The sequence below is a fragment of the Histomonas meleagridis genome (genome assembly GCF_020186115.1).
Source record: "Histomonas meleagridis strain 2922-C6/04-10x chromosome Unknown contig_4, whole genome shotgun sequence".
NCBI classification, from domain to species: domain Eukaryota; phylum Parabasalia; order Tritrichomonadida; family Dientamoebidae; genus Histomonas; species Histomonas meleagridis.
This window is the reverse complement of record NW_027150883.1, coordinates 537,017-560,714: the sequence shown is the minus strand read 5'-3', so window position 1 is coordinate 560,714 and position 23,698 is coordinate 537,017. Positions and strand designations below refer to the sequence as shown.

The following is a 23,698-nucleotide window of genomic DNA, read 5'->3' as shown; positions in this document are numbered from 1 at the left end:
AATTAATTACATTTTCGTTATTGAAAATAAATAAACATCTTTAGCATTAATATCAATTTCTTTCTGTTCAAAAAGTAAATTAACTGTTTCTGTATGACCATTTTTCGTTACTGAAATAAGTGTGTATCAAATAATTTAAATAATTTCCAAATATTATTTTGAAACATTAAATTATTAAAATATTTCATGTGGAATAATACATTGTCAACCACTTTCTCACTTATAGATTTCTTTTTAATCTTAAAATTATTTGTATTGTATTTAATACATATCAGATTTTAACATATAAGCACAGTATACAAATTTTTATGAAGATATAGTAATTTTTTTTAAATTTCTTTCTAATTTAGAGACCGTTAAAAAACCGTCCGATTGGGATGAAACACAACCCGAATTTATACCTGATCCAGAAAAACTTGATCCTCCAAAGGATGGTTACTAGACGAGTCTAAATTAATTCCTAATCAAGATTCCAAACAACCTAAAGATTGGGATGAATCTATTTTTGGAAAATGGGAACCAGAACTTATTCCAAATCCAAAATGTGAAAATGTACCAGGATGTGGTCCATACGAACCGCCATTAATTATTAAACCAAAATTTGTAGGTCCTTGGGAACATTCAAGATATCGAAATCCTCAATATAAAGGAAAATGGATTCCACAAAGAATTCCAAACCCAAATTTCTATGAAGATTTGTCACCTCATAAATTTGCAAACTTCACAGGGGTTGGATTCGATTTATGGACAATTGATGGAACGGTTGGCATTTCAGATATAATAATTTCCAGTGATGAAAATGCTACCAAACAGTACAATGAAAAATTCATAAAGAAAGAAGAACCAAAAGAAATTGATGAGAAAGAAGAAATCAAAATCGGAAATTTTTTACCTGAAAAAAGAAAAAGAAAATATAAATATAGAAACAAATAAACCAATTTTTGCTGACTTAATTGATAAATGGAAATCGTTTTACAAAGGTGCTCCTATAACAACGTTAAACGCAACATTTACTATTGTTTTCACTCCTTTGTTATTCTCTATCGTGTTTAAATAAATTTAATATTAAATTTTTTATTTAATTTTAAGTTTAACAGGTTCATAGTTATTTGTTCTTACATATTAATATTAAGTTTTCGGTTGGTCGCAATGGGATGCTTTTTATTTAACCTATAATTCAAGTATACTAAAAAATTAATATAAATGTTGTTGAGTTTGTTTTTTTAATTGCCATCATTATTTTGAGTATTTAAGGATATATTTATTTTCTTTTTGTTCAAGAAGTAATTTACCAATTTCTATGTGGCCTTTTGCAAATGCACATGTTGTTGCTGTTCTAAACAATTTATATAATTTCCAAATATTATTTTGAAATATCAAATTATTAAAATAAATACAAAATATAACATATAAATATCTTCCGTATTAATATCAATTCCTTCTTGTTCAAGAAGTAATCTGACTATTTCTGTATGTCCATAAAAAGATGCAACCATTAGTGCTGTCCAAAATAATTTAAATAATTTCCAAATATTATTTTGAAATTCTATATTATTCAAATAAATATCAAATAAAACAAATAAATATCTTTAGCATTAATATCAATTCCTTCTTGTTCTAGAAGTAATTTAACTATTTCTGTATGACCATGTCTAGATGCTAATATAAGTGCTGTATTAAATAATTTAAATAATTTCCAATTATTATTTTGAAATATAAAATTATTAAAATAATTTTTAAATAAAACAAATAAATATTTTTAGCATTAAAATCGATTCCTTTTTGCTTAAGAAGTAATTTAACGATTTCTGTATGACCTTTTTCAGATGCCAAAATAAGTGCTGTATCAAATAATTTAAATAATTTCCAAATATTATTTCTAAATATCAAATTATTAAAATAATTTTTAAATAAAACAAATAAATCTCTTTAGCATTAATATCAATTCCTTCTTGTTCAAGAAGTAATTTAACGATTTCTGTATGACCTTCTGAAGATGCTAAAATAAGTGCTGTATAAAATAGTATAAATAATTTCCAAATATTATTTTGAAATATAAAATTATTAAAATGAATTTTAAATAAAATAAATAAATATCTTTAGTATTAATATCAATTCCTTCTTTTTTTAAAATATATTTCACAAGTTCAAAATTTCCTGATGCTGATGAAAAAACCAAAATATCCTTTGGAATTTCATTTTCTCTAAGAAAATGTTTTATAAGGAATATATTTCCAACTCTTGCTAATTCATTAATAATATCATTATTAATTTTCATTCCTCCCTTGAGTAAAATCAAAAATATATCCAAATTATCACATAAAACACATTTCTTTCCTAATTCTTCTAAATTATTGATATCTTCAATTTTATTATCATAAAGATATTTAAAGATATCATTTCGATGAAACTTAATTGCTGTTTTATATGCACCTTCAAATGATGAATGATTTTGTTCACATAAATGAATAATTTCTTCATTTCCACCTGCAACTGCATATTTACCTGTGTTTTCTACATTTGCTCCATTCACAAATAAATATTTAAAACATTTTACTGATCCAAAAAATGCTGCATAATCAATTAATGTAACATTTTCTTGATTTATAAATGAACATCTTTCATAAAGTGATGGTTCAACAAACTGATCAAAATCAAATTTTGTTTGTGATGAAATTTCTTGAAGTTTTTCGATTTCATCATTTCGAATTATTTTCGCAATTTCATTTGGATTGACTCCTTCTTCAATTAGTTGCTTATGAAGTTCCCATCCATTCTTTGAAAGTTCTTCATAATTTTCGAAAAAATAATTAAACTGTTTGTCATCATCTTGGTTATATATTGAATTGTTTAAATAATTCATTTCATCGTAATGTGCAAAATAAGGAGTTAAGGAAACGAAAATTCATTCTGGTTTAGAAAATTCATTCTTAAGAATTTCATTAATGAGATATTCACTATCGCCTGTAGTCTTGTTGACAAGAAAATGCGTTAAAATATCAAATATTTTTTTATGCTTGTTTTCATTATTTAACATTTTTTCAAGTTTATTAAGAAAATCGAATATTATATTAGAATTAACTATTTGTGCTACAAATGATGAATATATCATATGACTTATAACTAAATTAAAAGAATATGCATAATTATCATCAAATATATCAAATATTGTTTGTACTGATTGAGAAATATTTCCTTCGTTTAAGTTGTAAATAGTTCTATTGATTAATTGATAGGTTTCCCATGAATTCTTCTTTTTTTGTTTTTTCATCAAAATGAAGAATTCTTGTTCTGTTCCTACAAGACGCTGTCAACCAAATAAACGGTCGTTTCAAATCATAAAATCAATTTTTTTCATTTTCCACTGACCTAAATTTAATAAAACATAAATAAATAAGTATACACATTCTATTCAATAAAATTATCTTAACCAAATTTTGTTATCTTATTTTTTTATGAGCAATCTCAAAAATTTCAAAATGCTTTTTTGGCTCTAGAATTAAATACAGAAGTTCAAATTCAATAAATATAGAACTAATAATATTCAATATTAATTTATATAATTTTTCTATAGTTTCCATTCTGTTTTTAAGTTATACAAGATTTTCAATATCTATAGACCAGAGCAAAAATTCAAAAATCTGTATTTGCAATTTATATGTTCTATCAATAGGATAATTCTTGAAACAATTTATTCATTATTGGAGGCTCTAAACAAAGAAGAAAAAATGACTTTTTGAATTAATTTTGCTAATACAAATCCATCAAGATTCGTTCCTCCACGAGTGAGCGATACTCACAACAAGGAATCACAAAATCAAACAGAAGATAAAAATATTTTAAACATTTTTTCAACAATACTTGAATATTCTGGTCGATTTATTTCGCACAATTACTTTCATTAAAATCAATTGTGTTAAAATATTATTGAAAAAACGAAAATTAAAAAATTAATTTTATAATAAAAACATTGCTAACAAATTTGTTTTCTTTATTTTACATAGCAGAATGGGAAAACTAAATAGCACCTTTAGAAAGAAGTAATTTTTCGATTTCTGTATTCTTGTCTTCAGTTGCAATTGATAAAGCAGTTTTGAAAAACGTTAATAAACACCATATCATACACAAAAACTTCATTATATAAAATTAATTAAACATTTTTTACATTAATTTCAATGTTTTTTTGGTCAAGAAGCAACTTTGCTACATCAATTTTGTTTCTATGTGATGCAATCATTAAAGCTGTTACAAGAAAAGAAATTAAATGTCAAATAAAATATGTAAAAATTAAATATTTATAATAAACAAAAAGTAAATATAAAAGAAAAATCTTTTGCATTAATATCGCATTCTTTTCGTTTAAGAAATAGCTTCACAACATCAGTATGACCATAATAACAAGCATACATAAATGCAACTCTAAATAAAATGAATAAACTCCAAATTTTATATATAAATCCATTATATAATTAAAAAACTTCTGTTTATGATTAAAGAAAACACTTTTTATATTAATATTAATTTCTTTTTGTTCAAGCAATAATTGAACAATATTAACATAACCAATTTTAGATGCATAAATTAAAGCTGTATTAAATATTATTTATAATTTCCAAAAAATATTCAAAACAAATTTTAAATATATAAAATTAATATCTTGTAAATTAAAGTCGATTTTTTCATTTTCTATAAAATATTTCATTACATCATATTTCCCACATCTACATGCATACATAAAAGCTGTAATAAACAATACGAATATATTCCAAAAATGTTTTTGAAATAACAAATTATTAAGGTAAAAATTGTCTTTAGCTTCAACATCAATTCCATTTTGTGCAAGCAGTATTTTAACAATATCAACATGACCATTTGAAGATGCTAACATTAATGCTGTTCTAAATGAATTGAATAAGTTTCAAAAATTTTCTTGAAACATTAAAAATAAAGAAACAAATAGAATAAAAAGTTTATAAATATTTCTTGCATTAATATCCATTTTCTTTTGTTGAAGTAATAATTTAACAACTTCAAGTTGCCCATTAAATGATGCCAATATTAGAGCTGTTTCAAAATAATTAAAGAAATTGCAAATATAATTATTTAACTTTATACGTATTAATTAAATTTTTTTAATTATAAAATAACATTTTTATGATTAATATTTATTTTCTTTTGATCTAAAAGCAATTTCGCTATATCTAAATAACCTTTAGCACATGCATAATCTAATGCTGTATTAAATAAATATAATAAATTCTAAATATTTAATCAAAACATTAAAAAATAAAATTAAATTTCAAATAAATTATATTAATGTCTTTTGATTTAACATTAATTTTATTTTTTATATTATTAAGAAGCAAACTAACAATTTCATAATGTCCATTCATACAAGCAATCATAAAACCAGTACAAAAACATTAAAACAAATTTTAATATTATGTTATAAACATGAAACTACTTAGAAAAACATTATAAAAATTAAAAAAAACATTTTTAGTATTTATATTTATACCTTTTTGTTCTAAAAGTAATTTAACAATATTAATATTACCTTCTTGACAAGCTATCATGAAAGCAGTATTAAACAAATTAAAGAAATTCCAAATTTATTTTAAAATCATTTTATGAAAAAAACAAACTTCAAAACTAACAAAAAAACATCTTTATAATTAACATTATAACCTTCTTGTTCGATTACATATTTAAAAAGTTCAAAGTTTCCCGATTCAGCAGAAAAAAGTAAAATATTTTCAGGAACTTGATGGGATTTAAGAAAATGTTTAACCAAAAATATATTACCACATTTTGCTGATAAATTTATAATCGAATTTTCTATATTCATTCCTTCATCTTCTAAAAATGAAAGAATTTCATAGTTATTATGTTCGACACAAATTTTCCCTAATTCATTTAAATCTTTATTATTAAAAATATTATTTTCATAAAGATAATGGAAGATTTCATTTCGATGAAATTCAATTGCTGTTTCTAAAGTACCATCAAAAGATGAATGATTTTGTTCACATAAATGAATGATTTCGACATTACCACCAGCAATAGCATATTTAAAACCATTTATTACTTCTGATTCATTTAATAATAAAAATCGAAAACATTTAATCGATCCAAAAAAAGCTGCATAATCAATTAATGTAACATTTTCATGATTAACAAATGAACATCTTTCATAAAGCGATGGTTTAATTTTCTTGTTAAAATCAAATTTTGTTGATGTTGATAACTTTTGAAGTTTTTCTATTTCATCATTTCGTATTATTTTTGAAAGTTCATTCGGATTAACTTCGTCATGAATAAATTGTTTATGCATCTTCCAATCATCCTTTATAAGTTCATTAATATTAGAATTAAATTGTACAAAAAATGGTGCACTTCTATCTTCAAATGGATGATATCTTAAATAATTTGTTTCTTCTTTGTTTTTCAAATGCGAAAAGAAATAAGTAAATTTCTTTTGTACAAAGTTAGGATGAATTAACTTTTGTTCTATCATGTTTTCTAATATATAATTAGATTCTTGTGATTGATTTCCAAGAAGAAATTTTCCAAATACTTTTATTATTTTGGAATTGATATCAAATTCTGTTTCATATGATTCAATCGATTTTAAACAATCAGTATATGTATTAAAATCAAGTCTTTGTGAAACTATAGAAGAATACATTAATTGACAAATAATAAGATTAAATGAATAAGGAAAATTACGTTCATAATAATTTAAAATCAAATCAGGTGAGATATTATTTCCTTTAAAAAAAATCCTTTCCAATGATATTAAATTCTCGTGGTACTTGTCTTCATTCTTTATAAGTTTTTGAGAAATTTCTTCATGTTCAGACATGGGAAATTCGTAAAGTATTTTGTTAAATAAGAAAACTGAAGTGTGTCACTTTCCTTACGTTGGGATCGGTTTGTTTTACCGGCTCGTGAGTAAACATCACAAAATTCAATAAATATTCTGTAGTTTATTCCATTTATTTCTATGGAGAGCGATATTTTTTCATTTCACAAAGTTAACTTTTGAAGGAAAATTTTGTGGGCTTGGCTGGCCGCTCAAATACTTATTATTTTTTTTCATGCAAGTGTACAATAACATCCTTGAAACAGTAGGTAATACCCCAATGGTAAAACTAAACAATATCATTAAAAGAGATGACATCGAAGTTTATGCAAAACTTGAAGGTTTTAATCCTTCTGGTTCAATTAAAGATAGAATAGCTTTGAACATGATCAATGAAGCAGAAAAGCAAGGCAAACTTAAGAAGGGACAAATAATCATCGAACCAACTTCTGGAAATACAGGAATAGGATTGGCTATGGTTGCATCGATCAAAGGTTACAAGCTTGTAATTGTTATGTCTGAGTCAGTATCCGTTGAAAGGAGAAAGATCCTTAAGGCCTTTGGTGCTGATATTGTTCTTACTCCAGGTGATCAAGGAACAGATGGAGCCATCAGAAAAGCCCATGAAATCTATGACGCAGAACCTGAAAAGTACTATATGCCAAACCAATTTTCTAATCCTGCTAATTACATGACACATTATTATACAACAGGACCTGAAATCTGGGAACAAACAAATGGGAAAATAACACACTTTGTGGCATCTCTTGGAACATCTGGAACTTTAATGGGTAATGCCAAATATCTAAAAGAGAAAAATCCAAATATCAAAATTATCGAAGCCCAACCAGAAATGGGACATAAAATCCAAGGTCTGAAAAACATGAAAGAAGCAATTGTACCAGAAATTTATGATCCAACAAAAGTTGATGAACATATTATCATTGAAACACAGAAAGCTTATCAAGCAGCAAGAGATATCATTGCTAAAGAAGGAATTTTTATCGGAATGTCATCTGGTGCTGCAATGGTTGCAGCTTTGAAGATTGCAGAAGAAGTACCATCTGGTAGTGTCATTGTTGTTTTGTTCCCTGATCGTGGTGAAAAGTATCTTTCCACCCAATTATTTGAATAGATAGGATTTTTAAAAATGGTTAATGGAATATTTTATTTTTTAAATAAAATTTGTCAAACGATGAATATCGTAGCGGTTATGTATTGAAAATCAATCGTTATTCTTCCAAAACAATATCGATTTTTTCATCAATATCGAGTTCACTTTTTGTAAACCTGATAAATATGTATGTCTTCGGGTGACCGTTTAAATAACCCATCGCCCGTTTATTCCCTTGGGATTAACCAATAAAAATGGAGGAGAACCATGATAAACTAAAAACATGGTGTTTAGAACATATAAATCTGCTTCCATACGTTCATTATTTTCAAAACGACAAACAAAAACAACAAGAAGCTTTTCTTTTCAAAAGAGAAAAGAAACACCAATCTCTTCGGAAAAAATTACTTGAATTTATCGCACAAGTAGAAAAATTATGTACATGTGAAGAAAATAGGATTGATCAATTATCTGAACAAGAAATTCCAGATCTTCCTTATGCATGTTATGATGATAAGAATACAATAATATTACTCCGAAAACTAACTGCTATGCAGCAAGAGCTTCGTGGATATCAAATTGAACTTGCTACAAAACAATATGGCTATTTTAAAGATAGAATAGAACAATCACATGAAATAATCCAACTTCTTCAATCTGACATAATTCCAACAGACTATATGTGTTGTGTTTGCTCTGAATTTTTTGAATATCTCGAACCTGAATCATCATCTCGACTTCAGAATTCCATCAAATATCTATATTATTATGTTGAACGTACTAAATCACATATTGAGACTCTTCCTAAAGCTCCCTGGCATCAAGATTTCAGACCTTTTTTCACACAATTAGTCATTGATTCTCGCTCACGTGTCATCTCCGACATTTCATACATATTTCCCATGGAAATTGAAGTCTCCTTATCCCAATGTTTCTTTTGTTATAAGTCACCATATCAATATGAGATCGATTTATTAATCAATACATTTACCAAAGTCGATCATGCCACATTTACTCGTGAGCTCATTGACTTTGCGCTTCGAATCATCCCTAAACGCGCTTCTTTAACGCCCCAAGAGCAATCCATAGCATTCGTAATTCTCTATCGTTGTTTATTTCAACGATGTTATGAACGATTTCCGCATTACTTCGCACCTAAGCCGAATCCTAATCTAATAAAACTTGAGAAACTTGCCTCGTTACCCTCTAAATACTTTCATCTTCCAACCGAATATATCCACGTCGGAGATGGAGAAGAAAGTATTCGAAACTTATTCCGAAACATAAACTTTTATCATTCCGCATCACTTTTCCTCTATGAGTCGATCTTCTGCCCCAATCCGATTGATGCCCTTTATTACATACATAAGGAATTAATCGGAGTACAAAAGGCGGCGATAATTATCCAAAAGGGATCGAACTTGGCAAGCTTAAGCGACATAAAGCAATTGATATGTTTCGACGACCTTTTTTCGTTGTTCCTCGGAACTACACTTTCATCAGAGCATCCGGACATATTTTATACGTTTTGGATGATCGACTCTTTTCTGGATAAGGAATCACTGTCTCCGCCTTTCGAATATGCAGAAAGAAATTTCGAGGGATTGATATCCCATTGCCAAAGTATTGACTTGGAAAGTTATGTAAAGGAGAACGAATAGAGTAGAATAAGAATTAAATTAACTGTTGTAAATAAAATACGATGATTTAGAATGTTTTGTGAAAATGAATTTAAATTTTGTCGTATTGGTTTGATCGGTGTTATGCTGAAATTTGTTTTTAACTTAATAAAAGATTGTTTTTAGAATATATAGAACAAATTATTATGAATTTCCATTATTGTTATATAACTTTTACATTGTTATCACATAATAAATTATAAGTGTAGATTTTTGATAAATACTAAATTTAACACAAAAACTGTAAAAGTTTTAATGAAATGCACTGGCTTCTTTTATATTTTAATTTAGTTATTGGTTGTTTTAAATATAATTTATAAATTTTCAATATAAATAAATGTAAATAGGCAAAGTGCACAATGAAAGGGATTCATTTTTTTTAAGAAAACATAAATATAATGTTTAAAATCATTGTGAATAATAATCGAAATAAAATATATTTTGTGATTGATAAAAATTTTAAAATTGAGAAGTTATTTTGGTTTACTTAGTGAATTTTGGTTCTGTTTGGAGGAACTCTGCGTCATGACCAGTTTTAAGTGGTTCTTTAGATTCTTTGGTTTGTATACAGATTATAACTAGAGGTTCAGTTCCTGTGTTCTTGTAGCAACGACTAGCTCCAGTTCCAACACGAATAACAGATCCTTCTTCAATTGGGAAAACGGTATCATCTACTTGATATTCGCCTTTTCCTTGAATAACAATATATACTTCTTCATTTTCTTTATGTGAATGGAAGAATGATAGTTGGACACCTGCAGGAATTGATGTATATGAAATTTCAGATCCTGTTAAATGAAGAGCTTGTTGTAAGAAAACTTTTCCAGGAATTGGTTGACCAAAACCTGTGAAAACATATTTTTCTATTTCTGATGCAGGACCTACATTAACAGCAGTATAGTTGCTTCCTTCAGAGATTGTTTTGAGTGACATTAAATTAAAATGAAGTTAAAGCCATTCCATTAAACTCAAGGAAACATGAAATATTTTTTCAAAAGTTTACAATTGGCCGGATAATCGTTTTAATTGAAATTTTCAGAGTAAAATTCGGTTCAATTTTCCTAAACGGTCTCTCTTCTAAGACATATGAACTGAAAATTTGAAGGATCCTTAAAAATGATTTTTAAAAATGGTTTTCATAGAAAGAATTAGAATAAGAAACCTTTATTTAGATACTTAGACTATTTTCCATCTGTTGCTGAATGTGCTTAATGTCAGCAGCAAATTCATAAAATTCCTTCATTCCCATTTCAACAGAAACAGGATCATTGTTTTCAAATGACAATTTCATTTGGACAAAGGCGGATCCGTTTTCTGAACTTGATGCAGCTGTCAAACCAAATCGCCATTCAAGATCTGAAAGCTTATCTCCAGATGAACGAGATGCCATGTCCTTACATAAACTATCTATTCTATTGTTTACGACTGAAGATAGAATAGCTGAGTGTTGCTCTGAAATTCCAAGTGATTTAAAAGTATCGGCAGAATCTGAAGTATTAGAGCGTGACTGAAGTAACCTATAAACAAGAGATGATATTGTATCGGCAACATTTTGTAATGTTGAAATGTCTGCAATATCAGTTAACGAATTAAGTTGTGTTTGAAGGTTTGTTTGATATTGAATACTGTCTATAACAGTTGAGCATAGTTGTCGTATACCATCTTCAGAAATAGAATTTAGTAAAGGGATGTTATCTCGAATTTGTTGTTGGGTTAGCATATAAAAGTGACATTTTAATATGAAGCCGTTTAAATTAAAGCACTTTTTTGATAAAAAACCACCCCATGATTAGGGCGGCCCAAAATTGAATGGAAAACCGAGATCTGGCCACACTAAAAGAGATTTTATGCCTCTCGAAGTAACTGATCCTTCTGCCTTTCGCGATATGGTTCGTATGCTCTCAACAAATGTCGATGGACGCAAGCCACTTTATTTAGCACTCACAGCTATTGCAGGTCTCGGACGTAGATTTGCACACGCTGTTGCTCGCCGTGCTGGTCTTGATCCACTCAAACGCGCAGGTACACTCACTTCACAAGAAGAAGAACGTATTGTTGCAATCATTCAAAACCCAGTTGAAAATGGAATTCCTGTTTGGATGCTCAACCGTAGAAATGATCGTGCTTCAGGCAAGAACCTTCAATGGGCATCAACTGATCTTTCATCTAATCACCGTAACGAAATCGAACGTATGAAGAAGATGAGAATGAAGCGTGGTATTCGTCATAGCCTTGGACTTAAAGTTCGTGGCCAATGCACTAAATCTACTGGTCGTCGCGGTGTTGCAGTTGGTGTTGAACGTAAGAAATAAGATCTAAATTTAAACGTTTTCTATATATTTAAGTATTAAATTTAGTGTTAAACAAATTACGTAATATTTTATTAAAAAAAAAAAAGCAAAATCGACAATATATTTATAAACAGTTGTTCCGTTTTAGGATTACATGAGGAATAATTCCTTCATTGCCTCCATCATCTCAGCGATATTTTTTGTGAATTCTTGGATTATTTGCTGCGGCTCATAATTATCGACGGCTTGATGTGAGAAGAATGCAATAATTTTGGCAAAATTTAAAAAATCAAAACCAAATATGAAATCTGATTGTTGTGGTATGATATATGGAGAATTCTCAATGGCTAAAGCAAGTTCCAATGCAATTGACCATGTAATATTAGTTGCTTCAGGACTTAATTTTATAGATCCGAACTTGCAGAAAATTTGTTGGCAAGGAGAAATAATGATAAACATCTCGGCAAAATCCGGTGATGTAAAACATGAGAACATTGCAGAAAGTTCGGTATATAAAACAGGTAGAAATTTTAATTGACCAAAATTGTATTCTCCTGAAAATTCCTTTTGAAGGACTTGTAAATAGAATAAGGCACATATTGGATTCACTGATCCATTTCGACTTGTTCTGGTATCAAAGATTGTAACACAATAAACATCATTTCCAAAAGCAACGTCAACCATGTAAACATCTATTTTTAATGAAAATATTAATTCAATTCCTTCAACATCTTCAATATCACAAGCTTTAAAAATATTAGGAATTGATATTTTTTTGGTATATTCTTCATCTAAGCATGAACAAGAAAAAAGTTCTCTTTGCTCTCTATCATAAAAGAATACACCGTAAATTTCTCTTTCTTCCAACTCCATTTCTTCCATAATACGTTTGGAATCGATACGTTTTTTGTGATGAAAACCGCTCAAATTTGGCTGGGTTTGTTTGATATTAAAATGAAGAAATATTTTATTTATTAATAGAAATACTTTATCTATATATTTAAAGAAGAGAATCAATCGCAGAAATTATGTCTGATTCAGATCTTTTCTTACAAATATATACCAAAGTTGATAACAAATCCATATCATCAGGTTGTATTTGATCATATTTCTTAACGAAATGTCTTAAAACTCTGAAGTAAGACAAAGGAATATCATTATACTCTTTTGGAATGTCATTTGGATTTATATTTAATGCGTTTGCAAGTTCTCGAAGTACATAAGAAAACTTTTCTCGTTCAGTTTTTATCTTCATAAGCTTAATTCTCGCACTTGCTCTTTTCATTGGATCTGAAATTTCTTCGGATGTCTTCTTTAAGAAATGTGATAAAACACTTCTTTGAGGGATACCATTTTCGTGATGAACTTTTTGTATTGTTTTTCTAAAGTTTATTTTGTTTGGTATTCCAAAGAATTCCGAAATTTTCATTTTTTGGATTGTTTCGTTTTTGCCGATTCTTGGTGTTGATCCGTGCATTAACTTTAATACTTTGTTGAAGATATCAATGATTTCTGCAGTTGGATTTTCTTGGATTTGAGAAAGAAGATAATATGTAAATTCATTTGTTAACATATTATCTATTGATGAATCATATATTAATGACCATGATTCTTCGGCTGGTCCTGACGCAGAAATAACTAATGTATTCGGTGCTTTAATAAATGGAATAAGACTTCCACTTTCACATGCTTCAACTATGAAAAGGAAATTCTTATAAAGGCCTTTGTCATACATTTCTTGTATTACGTTATTTAATTCATCACCATATATTGGATAACCTTTGGAATTAGGAACTCCTAATGTTCCTGGTGCTCCATGATTATCATAATAGAGTAATATGTTATCATTAGATGTGCTCTTAAGTGACCTTAATGCGTTATATAAGCTTTCCGCTGTAATATCTTCATTTTTGACATCAATTTGTGATGCACCAGGATATACATTTTCATGTGATTCAGCATGGAAAATCTGTCCAGGAAATGTATTAAGTTCATTATTAGCTATATCATCATATTGAAATTGTATTATATGATCTTTTTGATAACCGTTACGAAGAAGCATTTGATAAATGGTCGAGATATCTGCTTGATGACGATAATTAATCCATCCACTTGATCCTGCAATTAGTATGGCATAATTGTCTGCGACTGCAAGTGTAGAAAACAAGAAGACAAACATTTTTTTTGATGGATAGAAAATTGAGAAAAGGGGTTAACTCTATTTGAATGAAATACTCAGAAATTCTTTCTTTTGCTTTGAAAAGCTTTTCAAATTTCAAAAACTGAAATGAATTAACGTTTTTAATATGCTTTTTTTGTCCTATCAATGTGTGTTGACAGCAAAAATGACGAGACAAAATTAAAGATTAAAAAATGGAATAATCAAAAATTCAAGTTCTTATATGTAAAAGTTTTTATTGCATATTTTTTTTATTGTTAAAGTGATTTAACTAGCATATAGATTTATTCTTATCTAGCTAAAGTGTTGCTAAAAATTATTCCCAGGCCGTTTACTTTTTTTTCATATGAAAAAACATCAGCAAAAGCGATATATTATCCTGCAAAATATTCAACAAGGATATTCAAATATGGAAATAGAAAGAAAAACAGGAATAAATCATAAAACAGTTGCAAAGATCAGAATGATGATTGACAATGGTGAAAATATTTTTTATAAATTTTGGAAAAATTGGGGCACCAACAAAACGAACCCCAGGTTTAGTCGAATATATATAAACAATGACCGAAAAGAACCGTAGAATTTCAAATGAAAAATTGGCCAATATATGCAATTCATCAAATCAATTTCCCATAATCTCATAATCAACTGTTCAAACAATCGAGAAAAAATTAGGATTCAAGTTACTACCACCTATTCGTACATTTCATATCACTGAAGAACAAAAAATTGCAAGAGTCTTTTTTTGTCGCAAACACCTATTTGAAAAAACAAAATGGGATATATGCTTTTTACGGATGAATCCTATTTTTGGCTTGGAGATGATCACCATTCGTTATACAGAAGAAGAGGAGAAATTCGTGATGAGATTAAAATATGTGAAAAGAAATTTCCTGAAAAGATATTAATCTTTGGTGGAATATCAAGGATAGTCAAAACATCATTAATAATTGTGGAAAAAGGTACTGTTGATACGATCACATACATTGATGAATTAATAGATCAATCCGGTTTTATTCCAGACATGAACCAAGCCTATGGAGTGCAAAAATGGATTTTAATGCAGGATGGAGCCATGGCTCACACATCCAAAATAACTATTGATTATTTGAAAAATTATGTAAATATTATAGAGAATTGGCCGGCGATGTCGCCTGACCTCAACCCTATTGAGAATCTATGGTATATCATTAAGGCGAGAGGATATGAATTAAATCCGCAAACGAAAGAGGAACTAATTGAATATATCTTTGCTGTATGGAGTTAAATCTCTGAAGAAGTTATAAATCACCTTATTGACTCCATGAAAGAGCGTATGAAGGAAGTAATAAGGAATTTTGGTGGGCCAACAAGCTTCTGAATTTTCTGAATAAAAGTGAAACTTCTTTGACCAAATTTTATTCCCAAATGTAAAATATTTCCAATTTAAAACAATCGTAATTAAGTCAATTATTTTTGAATTATTTCTATCGTATGGGAATAATTTTTGGCAACACTTTATGTTCTCAATAAGACATAAAATATTTAATAAAAGAGAAAAAAATTTTTAAAGATCAATTAAACCAAAATAAAGATATAAAATACTGTTTTTATTCACCCATTTAAATGAGATAATATTTAAATTAGATTAATTGACATCCAATGAATTCCCTTACCACAACAACTTTCACAATCTAAAGTTATACTAGAAACAAAATTATCTTGTTCTGATAATGATGTAAAAACAGCATAGTGTAAATCAACAATACCATGATAATATTGAATTTAAATCTAAAGCTTGGAAACATAAACAGTGATTGAATAATCATATAAAATGAGATAATTGCATTCTTTTTATAATTACTTTAATAATTTAAACCAATTTCTTCTTGAAAATAATGTTATTTAAATCTATTATATATATTTCATTTGATGATAAGATTTTCTTAAATGAATGATTTTCTTTAAGGTGAAGTTCTTTTAGAAATTCTTATAATATAAATTTATGTGGATAAAATGCTTTTAAAATGTGTGGAAGTGAACAAAAATCATCACCTTAGGTTTCTAAAATAAAATGTTTTTTCATAATAAACAGATCCTCATGAAACCAACCGATTTATAATTACTTTTATTGATTTCTTTTTCTTTGATTTTATTATGCATCATAAATGAACACATTTTCATACATATGTATGATTTTTTTTATCTTTTAATAATTTTTAATCAATCAAAACTTATTAAAATTTACTAACGTTAAAATAAATTTAAACACTAACTAAATTTTATATTAAACAGTTCTAAAAAAAATGAGTGTAACACATTGAGGTTCGGATGATGTTTTTTTATATGTTTGAGTTTTATTACAGGTAAATTTACTAAAATCGGATTGCAAACGTTTAACACACTTAATTTTTAAATAAAAACGTTAAATTAGGTGAGTTTGAGTTGTTTTATGGTCGGGTACATTGAAATAGTTGGTCACAAGTTTTCAGTTTAAAGAATGCTTTCAAGCTTAAATTGCACTGGTAAAAAGATTCTATCTCGTTTTGGAATGAGGTTCTATCACGAAAAGGTCAATGAGCACTTTAAAAACCCAAGGAATACTGGATTTATGAATGCTAATGATGATGATGTTGGCACTGGAATAGTTGGTGCACCTGCTTGTGGTGATGCTCTCAAGTTCCAAATCCGTGTTGATGAAAACACAGGTAAAATTAAGGAAGTGAAATTCAGAGCTTTTGGTTGTCCAGCTGCTGTTGCATCATCATCACTTGCAACCACAATGATTGAAGGAAAAACACTTGATGAAGCACTTCAAGTCAAAAACACAGCAATTGCAAATGAACTAAATCTTCCCCCGGTAAAATTGCATTGTTCAATGTTAGCTCAAGATGCTATTAAGGCCGCTGTTGAAAGTTACCTCAAGAAGCACCAACCAAAACAATAATAGTAAACAATTATAATTGAATTTTAAATTAAAAATTCTTCAACCATGTCAGCAAAATCTTTTGTGCCATTTTAAATCATATTTTTGTGATCCTTTTCATATGAATTGATTACTGCTTTTTTTTAATCTTTTTGATTTTGTCTGAAAGTTTGGTGAACCGAAAAAGCCTTTACAACCGTTTTATTTGTACTAATTGAATACGTATCGTTATTTTATTACAACGGTTAGAATATTTGTGATGAAAACGATCGCCTATGATGGTTTAAATCAAAAGTGCCGTTCTTCTTTTTTTATGGTTTACAACTACAATCATTAATGTGATGTTATCTTCATGAATTCACAAAAAAATTTGTTAAATATAATTTTTTATGATTTATCTTAGCAAAAATATGGTGTGTAAATTTAATATATTTATCATGGATATTGATGTAAATAGTCTTACAACTTAACATTCATTAGATCTAACTGTTTGAAAGGTGCCATACGAATTCGTTTTAATGGATATTCCTCCTCCCCTTTCCCCACATCCATCAAGTTCATCATCCTTACGACTTGTTCCAGATGAGATTGTTGATATAGAAATTGTTTATTAATTTAAATGAAAAGAACTTGAGTCAACATTTCAACAAGTTTCAAAACTAATCTTAGAAGATCATCCAGTATGTCCTTTACTCTATGAATTTTATATTTCTCAATTTATTTATATGTCTTATTTTACGCAAAAAAGAGAAGCAAGGATATATATTATAATTTTAAATTTATTATCAAACATAAAAAATTTAAATTTTTCAAAACTGCTTAAATATTAACTATTTATCTTTATCAAATAAACACATATGAATCAGAATGTTTTCTTAAAGAAATGAATAAAAATGAAATGATCCCATCAAAGCTTGTTTATTATGTGGAAAAAATTATAAATAAAAAACCAAGAAAAAATGGAAGGAAATTTTATCAATATTAATCCATTCACTCCAAATAGCATCAATAAGTTTGAATATATTTCCATTTATACATAGCTTTTATGAAGGAAAACTTATTATTAAACAAATTCCATTTTATATAAATCATTCAGTAAATTTCATATCAATAATGATGCATTATCTATTAATTCATAATCATTCAAATAAATAATTTATAAACTTTAAAATTGGTTTAGCATGAAATAATAATATTTTTTTAATCACTGAATCATCTGTCACGTCTTCATCAATATCAACAAATTTTTACATTTTCATATTGAATCCACAAATTCTTTTACACAAATTCTCGTTCTGTTAACATCGTTCACACGTTTATATGATTTCATTTTTATTATTATAATTATCACAACAAAACATACAATCTATTAGCGGGGTGATATGTTTGATAACTTTAACGCGAGCTCCGGCAGTCCGCATGACTTCCACTTCAACACTGCGTCCGCTAATTGCATCTTGAATCGTGCCAAATACGAACTCACTCTCGAGTCGTCGCACAGCTCGAGCAGCACAACGCACGCCTTTTGGCAGGGAGTGAATGGCACAACGAACTTCGTCTCGTATGGCATGAATGGCGGAATTGATAATGTTACAAGTGAGCGAAGAAGAAAATGCGAATTACAAACTGCGTCTTTGAAGTCTGGAATCGTCATACAGAACAAGTAAACGCACTCAAGGAGGAGGTCTCGAAGGGGCGTGGAGGGGAATGAAAGAAGCTGTGAGATACGTGTGACCATTGTCTCGACTCCGATTTCATCAATAATTAGCCGACAATTATCTGGAAGAAGTGCGAAGTTCATGAAGATAATAAGGTTGGAATCATCCTCGGATGGATCTAGAAGCATAAAAATTGAACAAAGAGATGATATAAATTCAGATGTATAGTCACCCATGACATTCGTAATGTTACAGAATTTGGCAATTTGGATAAGAATGTCTTGTGAATGCTTACGAAGGGGTGAGTTTGGACAGAAACTTAATCGATGAAGTAAAAGTACAGTATCTCTAATAGAGGATAATAAAATGGAGTTGGTAAGACTCTGCATACGATCTGTGCAACGAACAAGATTGCTCAGAATGTCAAGTGCTGTGATGGCGGGTTTTATGGTTGGACCATGCTTAAAAGGGCTTATATGATAATGAATAAAATTTGTTAATGACATAATAAGCATGGGTGTGGGTTGGGGTGGTGATTGCGGTGGCTGTGGTGGCTGTTGGATTCCTGGATGCGGTATTTCAATCGTTCGCGTATTGCCTGTTGACCATCGATATAACTCATTTAAAGCGGCAGCACTTTCAGTTCCATTTTCGCTAAAAATTAAAAGAGACAAGCTGTGGAGAATTTTTTCATGGGAAGCTGTGTTTGGTGGGTGATTTGCTTCTGTTTTTGTTCTCCCAGACATTGGCCATTTCATATCACATGTCTCTTCATGGAATGCAAATTTTTTTTTGGATTAATCTAGGTAATACAAAGTGTTTCTAAGTGAAACTAGATGCTTCATGTAAACTAGATTTTTATTACAAAATTTTGTGTTTGGTTAATCTAATGATAACATTACTTGAGAAAAATCACGTCTGTATAACATATTACAAAATTCCTTATACCATAAAATAGTTTTATATATGAGATAACAGGGAAATATTTTTTCATTATACGCAATGCATGAGGGTATAGACGAGCAAAAAGAATTTCTTCAAGTAAACCGCAGAAAACTCCTTAACGTGCAAGATCATTCAAAAAGTTATTTTTTCTTCATGGAAAACAAAAATGTTATAAAAAATCAGGAATGGGAAATAATAACTTCAATTGGGCAGTTAATTTATGGTTTAGAGAAAATAAATATTTCTCAAACAGTAAATTCATTACTGAACATATTTGATGAAAGTTACTCTATGACTTTTAATACTGTTATTAGCCAAATGTTATGTATGTTATTTGAAACAAAAATAAACGAAACTAATATATATTTCAATTTACTGAAAGAAATCCAAGCATTTGAGGTAAATAATCAAAGTAAATCTAAGATTTTAGATGTTTTAGAATGTTTTCTTCTTAAAAATCATTCAAAAAAATATAGTAATAATCTTCTAATTGCTAATATGATTGAAAATAATTTACTAGAATCAAAAATTATTCAAAATACAAAAAATGCATATTTTGCTAATTACATGACAAAAAAAGACATTCAAAAAATGGAAAATTCAGATTTTATGGATCAAATCATTGAAAATTATGACGAACTTTCAAAGAATGATTGGGAACTTCATAAAAAATATATTAAAGAAGGACATAATCCAAATGAAATTGCAAAAATAATTCGAAATGATGAAATCGAAAAACTTCAAGAAATAACATCACAAACAGATTTTGATTTCGATCAAGAAATTGAACCATCACTTTTTACAAAAAAATGGAATGAAAATCAATGATGAGATTATTACGAGATCAGCAAAAATCGGGAATCTATTTCTTGTTAAATATTTTTTACATAATAACAATATCCCAAAAGACATTATAATTTCAGGATCCAAATCAGGAAATGTTGAAGTTATTCAATATATATTAAAACAAGGTAAAATTGATATTAATGCTAAAGATATTTCTTTATTTTATTTGATTTTTATTCTCATAATTTAGAATTTTATGATAATATTATTTGGAAATTATTTGGAATATTTAATACAGCACTTATTGTTGCATCTGTAAATGGTCATTTTGAACTTGTAAAATTCCTTTTTGAACAAGAAGGAATTGATTTTAATGCTAAGAATTTTTATTTGTTTTATTTAATATTTATTTTATTAATTGAATATTTTAAAATAAGATATGGAATTTACTTGAATCATTTCGCACACCACTTATGGAAGTAGCTAAGTCTGGTAGTATGGATATAGTTAAATTCTTTTTCGAACAAAAAAAATTTAAAATTAAAACTGAAAATTTTTATTTATTTTGTTTGAATTTTATAATATTATTTTGATATTTTAAAAATAATATATAGAAATTATTTAAACCAGTTCGAACAGTACTTATGGAAGCATCTGAATATGGTAATACGGAAATAGTTAAATTTCTTCTGAAACAAGAAGGAATTTATGTTAATTCTAAGGATATTAATTTGTTTAATTTAATGTAAATTTTAATAATTTGATATTTCAAAATGATGTTTGGTAATTATTTAAAGGTTTTTTTTCTGCACTTATGGAAGCATCCAGGGATAGTCATACAGAAATAGTTAAATTACTCCTTGAACAAAAAGGAATTGATATTAATGCTAAAGATGTTTATTTGCTTTATTTATTTTTTATTTCAATAAAATGAAATTTGAAAATAATATTTGGAAATTATTTAAATTATTTAGAACGTCTTTAATGTGGGCATCTTTTTATGGTCACACAAAAACAGTTAAATTACTTCTTGAGCAAAAAGGAATTGACGTTAATGCTGAAGATATTTATTTATTATATTTGATATTTACTATAATAATTTGATATTTCTAAATATTATTTGGATATTATTTTAAATATTTAATACAGCACTTATTGAAGCAACTAAAAATAATTGCACAAAAATAAGAAAATTACTTCTTGAACAAAGATATTTGTTTGCTTTATTTAATATTTAAAAAGGACACAAATAAAAGATTCCTCTAAGTTCATTCGATATCGGATCAATTTCAATATTGTATCCTGGTTAAATAAAATCTCTCTTTTCATTTTTTTGCTTTTTACTAAATACCAGACACCTAAAAAGTTATTTATGCGATCATAAGATTTTTATCTTTCTCTCGATCATTTTTTTTGCCACTTATTTCTAACATATTCTTCAATTTTTTATAACATTTATTAGAATGAATTTTTAAATTTTGGGTCATCATAAATTTCTGATTATGAGCAAAATGGATTCTAATCAAATGAAGTTTCAAAATTCTCTATAATTATTTAGTATTTAAAATTCCTAAAATATAATTTTCACTACTGATACATCACAGAAACATTTTTTTTTATTTAATATTCCAAATGCGTATAATGAATCATTCTTTCTGATTTGAATATTTCATACTCTCCCATTCATAAAATTCATTTTCTTTATCAAAAAAAACATTTATTGGAACGAGACATTTTGAAGTAAAACATTAATGCCACAAAGTTATTATAATACTTTATTTATTTATAAATAAGAAACATTTAAACATTTTCAACTCGTGCCTCCTCAATGAAATCGTCAAGAAGATCATTTTCATACGTCTGCTTCTGTATTTTATCCTTCGAAAGGTGCAACAATGAGTCCTTTGACTCCTTTAGTATTGGCCATCCGCAGCTAATGTCGTCGTTGTTTGGGAATGTGATCAGATCTGGAATCAGTGCAAACTCCATAAATTGGAAACTGCTCGGAACAGCAAGGAGGAATGCCCTCGCAAGCTTCTCCGATTGCGCTTTCAGCATTTCATCGCCCATCGAAAAGTTGGTGATTAACTCATGAATAATTATCGAAGAAAAAGTTTCGGTAAATTTATGTGAAAACCGTACAAATATGACCCTTATGAGCAAAGAAAAGGTTTTGAAGTCGGAAAGTTGAGGCGTTTCATTGGATATCAAATGTGATAATTGAGAATTAATCGATTGTTGCTCACTAGAAAAACAATCTACATCACATGAAAATAAAACAAAAGCAAGCATTTTGTATTGGGTGTTTTTGTCTTGCTCTTTGAGTGGTTTGAATGATGATGAGAAATTGAAAAATGATTGGCAAAATTTTGGAGAGCTTTTAGAGACAGAGTTTATCGCTTTCTGAGTCTCGGTGATGTATTGTTTGTTCTTAGAAAAGAACTGTGGCTCACTAATAAGATGGAAAAGAATTTCATCCCATAAAAATCCTTCAAATTCGAAGGAACAATACTTGGAAACGAATTGTGGATATGAGATACAAAACTTATTACTTGATTGGAAAACCTTAAGAAGAATTGAGAATACTTTTGATGATCCAAGAGAAGATAAAATTGAATTTTCGATTCCACAAAGGTAAGAAATTACAGCTTGACAATCCTCTGTTGATGATTTTATATCAGACAAAGAATTTGTTAATAATTGTTGGAATGATATTATTTGAGTATCAGGAAATTCTTTTATAAACTCGCAAACAAAAAGCACCGCATAATAAGGTGCTATTCTTAGTTGTTGAAACATTGTTTGAAATTGAGTTATTGCATTTTGATCTGCAAATGCAATTGGATGTAATTTTATTAAGTTTACAAAAAACGATACGCATAAAGTTTTGTCACTTTTGTCGTTATAAGTTAAAACGAAAATTAAATCTTTAATTAATTGTATTAATTGCTCATTATTTAATATATCTAGCAAAAAAGGATAAAATTTAGAATCACTTAAATCATTTGATATTACAAAAGCATAAAAAATCATTAACTCCCAATTTGGTACAAATGCATTAAATAGTTCGGAAATAACATTTGGATATAATTCTAAATCAATTTTTTTGTTTAAAATTGAAATGATTTTTGGTAAAAATTGTGGAAGTAATGATGAATATAAAGCGGAATAATCAGGCATAAAATTAATTGTTATAGAAGCAACACAAGTATCATTACTTAGCTCTTCTGTTGTTGTAATAAATCTTCTTAAAGTTGAAGATTTATTTGAATTTCT

At 27.9% G+C, this 23,698-nt stretch overlaps 9 protein-coding genes across 9 annotated transcripts; 4 read left to right on the top strand and 5 right to left on the bottom strand.

The window, feature by feature from the left end:
• Positions 1-7,100: 7,100 nt before the first annotated feature.
• On the top strand, positions 7,101-8,000 carry GO595_005937 (cysteine synthases family protein; the record flags this gene model as incomplete). The annotated part of the gene is made up of 1 exon (XM_067919234.1): positions 7,101-8,000. One exon carries the CDS (start codon positions 7,101-7,103, stop codon positions 7,998-8,000), a length of 900 nt encoding a protein of 299 aa, XP_067773973.1.
• Positions 8,001-8,530: 530 nt separating this feature from the next.
• On the top strand, positions 8,531-9,640 carry GO595_005936 (uncharacterized protein; the record flags this gene model as incomplete). Its single annotated transcript, XM_067919233.1, has 1 exon — positions 8,531-9,640. The coding sequence occupies one exon, from the start codon at positions 8,531-8,533 to the stop codon at positions 9,638-9,640; it is 1,110 nt and encodes a 369-aa protein (XP_067773972.1).
• A 501-nt stretch (positions 9,641-10,141) lies between these two features.
• GO595_005935 (cupin domain-containing protein) lies at positions 10,142-10,591 on the bottom strand (the record flags this gene model as incomplete). The annotated part of the gene is made up of 1 exon (XM_067919232.1): positions 10,142-10,591. The coding sequence occupies one exon, from the start codon at positions 10,589-10,591 to the stop codon at positions 10,142-10,144; it is 450 nt and encodes a 149-aa protein (XP_067773971.1).
• A 235-nt stretch (positions 10,592-10,826) lies between these two features.
• Positions 10,827-11,378, bottom strand: GO595_005934 (COMM domain-containing protein 7; the record flags this gene model as incomplete). Its single annotated transcript, XM_067919231.1, has 1 exon — positions 10,827-11,378. One exon carries the CDS (start codon positions 11,376-11,378, stop codon positions 10,827-10,829), a length of 552 nt encoding a protein of 183 aa, XP_067773970.1.
• Positions 11,379-11,505: 127 nt separating this feature from the next.
• On the top strand, positions 11,506-11,970 carry GO595_005933 (40S ribosomal protein S18; the record flags this gene model as incomplete). Its single annotated transcript, XM_067919230.1, has 1 exon — positions 11,506-11,970. One exon carries the CDS (start codon positions 11,506-11,508, stop codon positions 11,968-11,970), a length of 465 nt encoding a protein of 154 aa, XP_067773969.1.
• A 979-nt stretch (positions 11,971-12,949) lies between these two features.
• On the bottom strand, positions 12,950-14,128 carry GO595_005932 (Clan CD, family C13, asparaginyl endopeptidase-like cysteine peptidase; the record flags this gene model as incomplete). Its single annotated transcript, XM_067919228.1, has 1 exon — positions 12,950-14,128. One exon carries the CDS (start codon positions 14,126-14,128, stop codon positions 12,950-12,952), a length of 1,179 nt encoding a protein of 392 aa, XP_067773968.1.
• Positions 14,129-16,607: 2,479 nt separating this feature from the next.
• On the top strand, positions 16,608-17,054 carry GO595_005931 (Iron sulfur cluster assembly protein 1, mitochondrial; the record flags this gene model as incomplete). Its single annotated transcript, XM_067919227.1, has 1 exon — positions 16,608-17,054. One exon carries the CDS (start codon positions 16,608-16,610, stop codon positions 17,052-17,054), a length of 447 nt encoding a protein of 148 aa, XP_067773967.1.
• Positions 17,055-18,402: 1,348 nt separating this feature from the next.
• On the bottom strand, positions 18,403-19,437 carry GO595_005930 (uncharacterized protein; the record flags this gene model as incomplete). The annotated part of the gene is made up of 1 exon (XM_067919226.1): positions 18,403-19,437. The coding sequence occupies one exon, from the start codon at positions 19,435-19,437 to the stop codon at positions 18,403-18,405; it is 1,035 nt and encodes a 344-aa protein (XP_067773966.1).
• A 2,785-nt stretch (positions 19,438-22,222) lies between these two features.
• On the bottom strand, positions 22,223-22,714 carry GO595_005929 (Dopey, N-terminal domain containing protein; the record flags this gene model as incomplete). The annotated part of the gene is made up of 1 exon (XM_067919225.1): positions 22,223-22,714. The coding sequence occupies one exon, from the start codon at positions 22,712-22,714 to the stop codon at positions 22,223-22,225; it is 492 nt and encodes a 163-aa protein (XP_067773965.1).
• Positions 22,715-23,698: the final 984 nt, after the last annotated feature.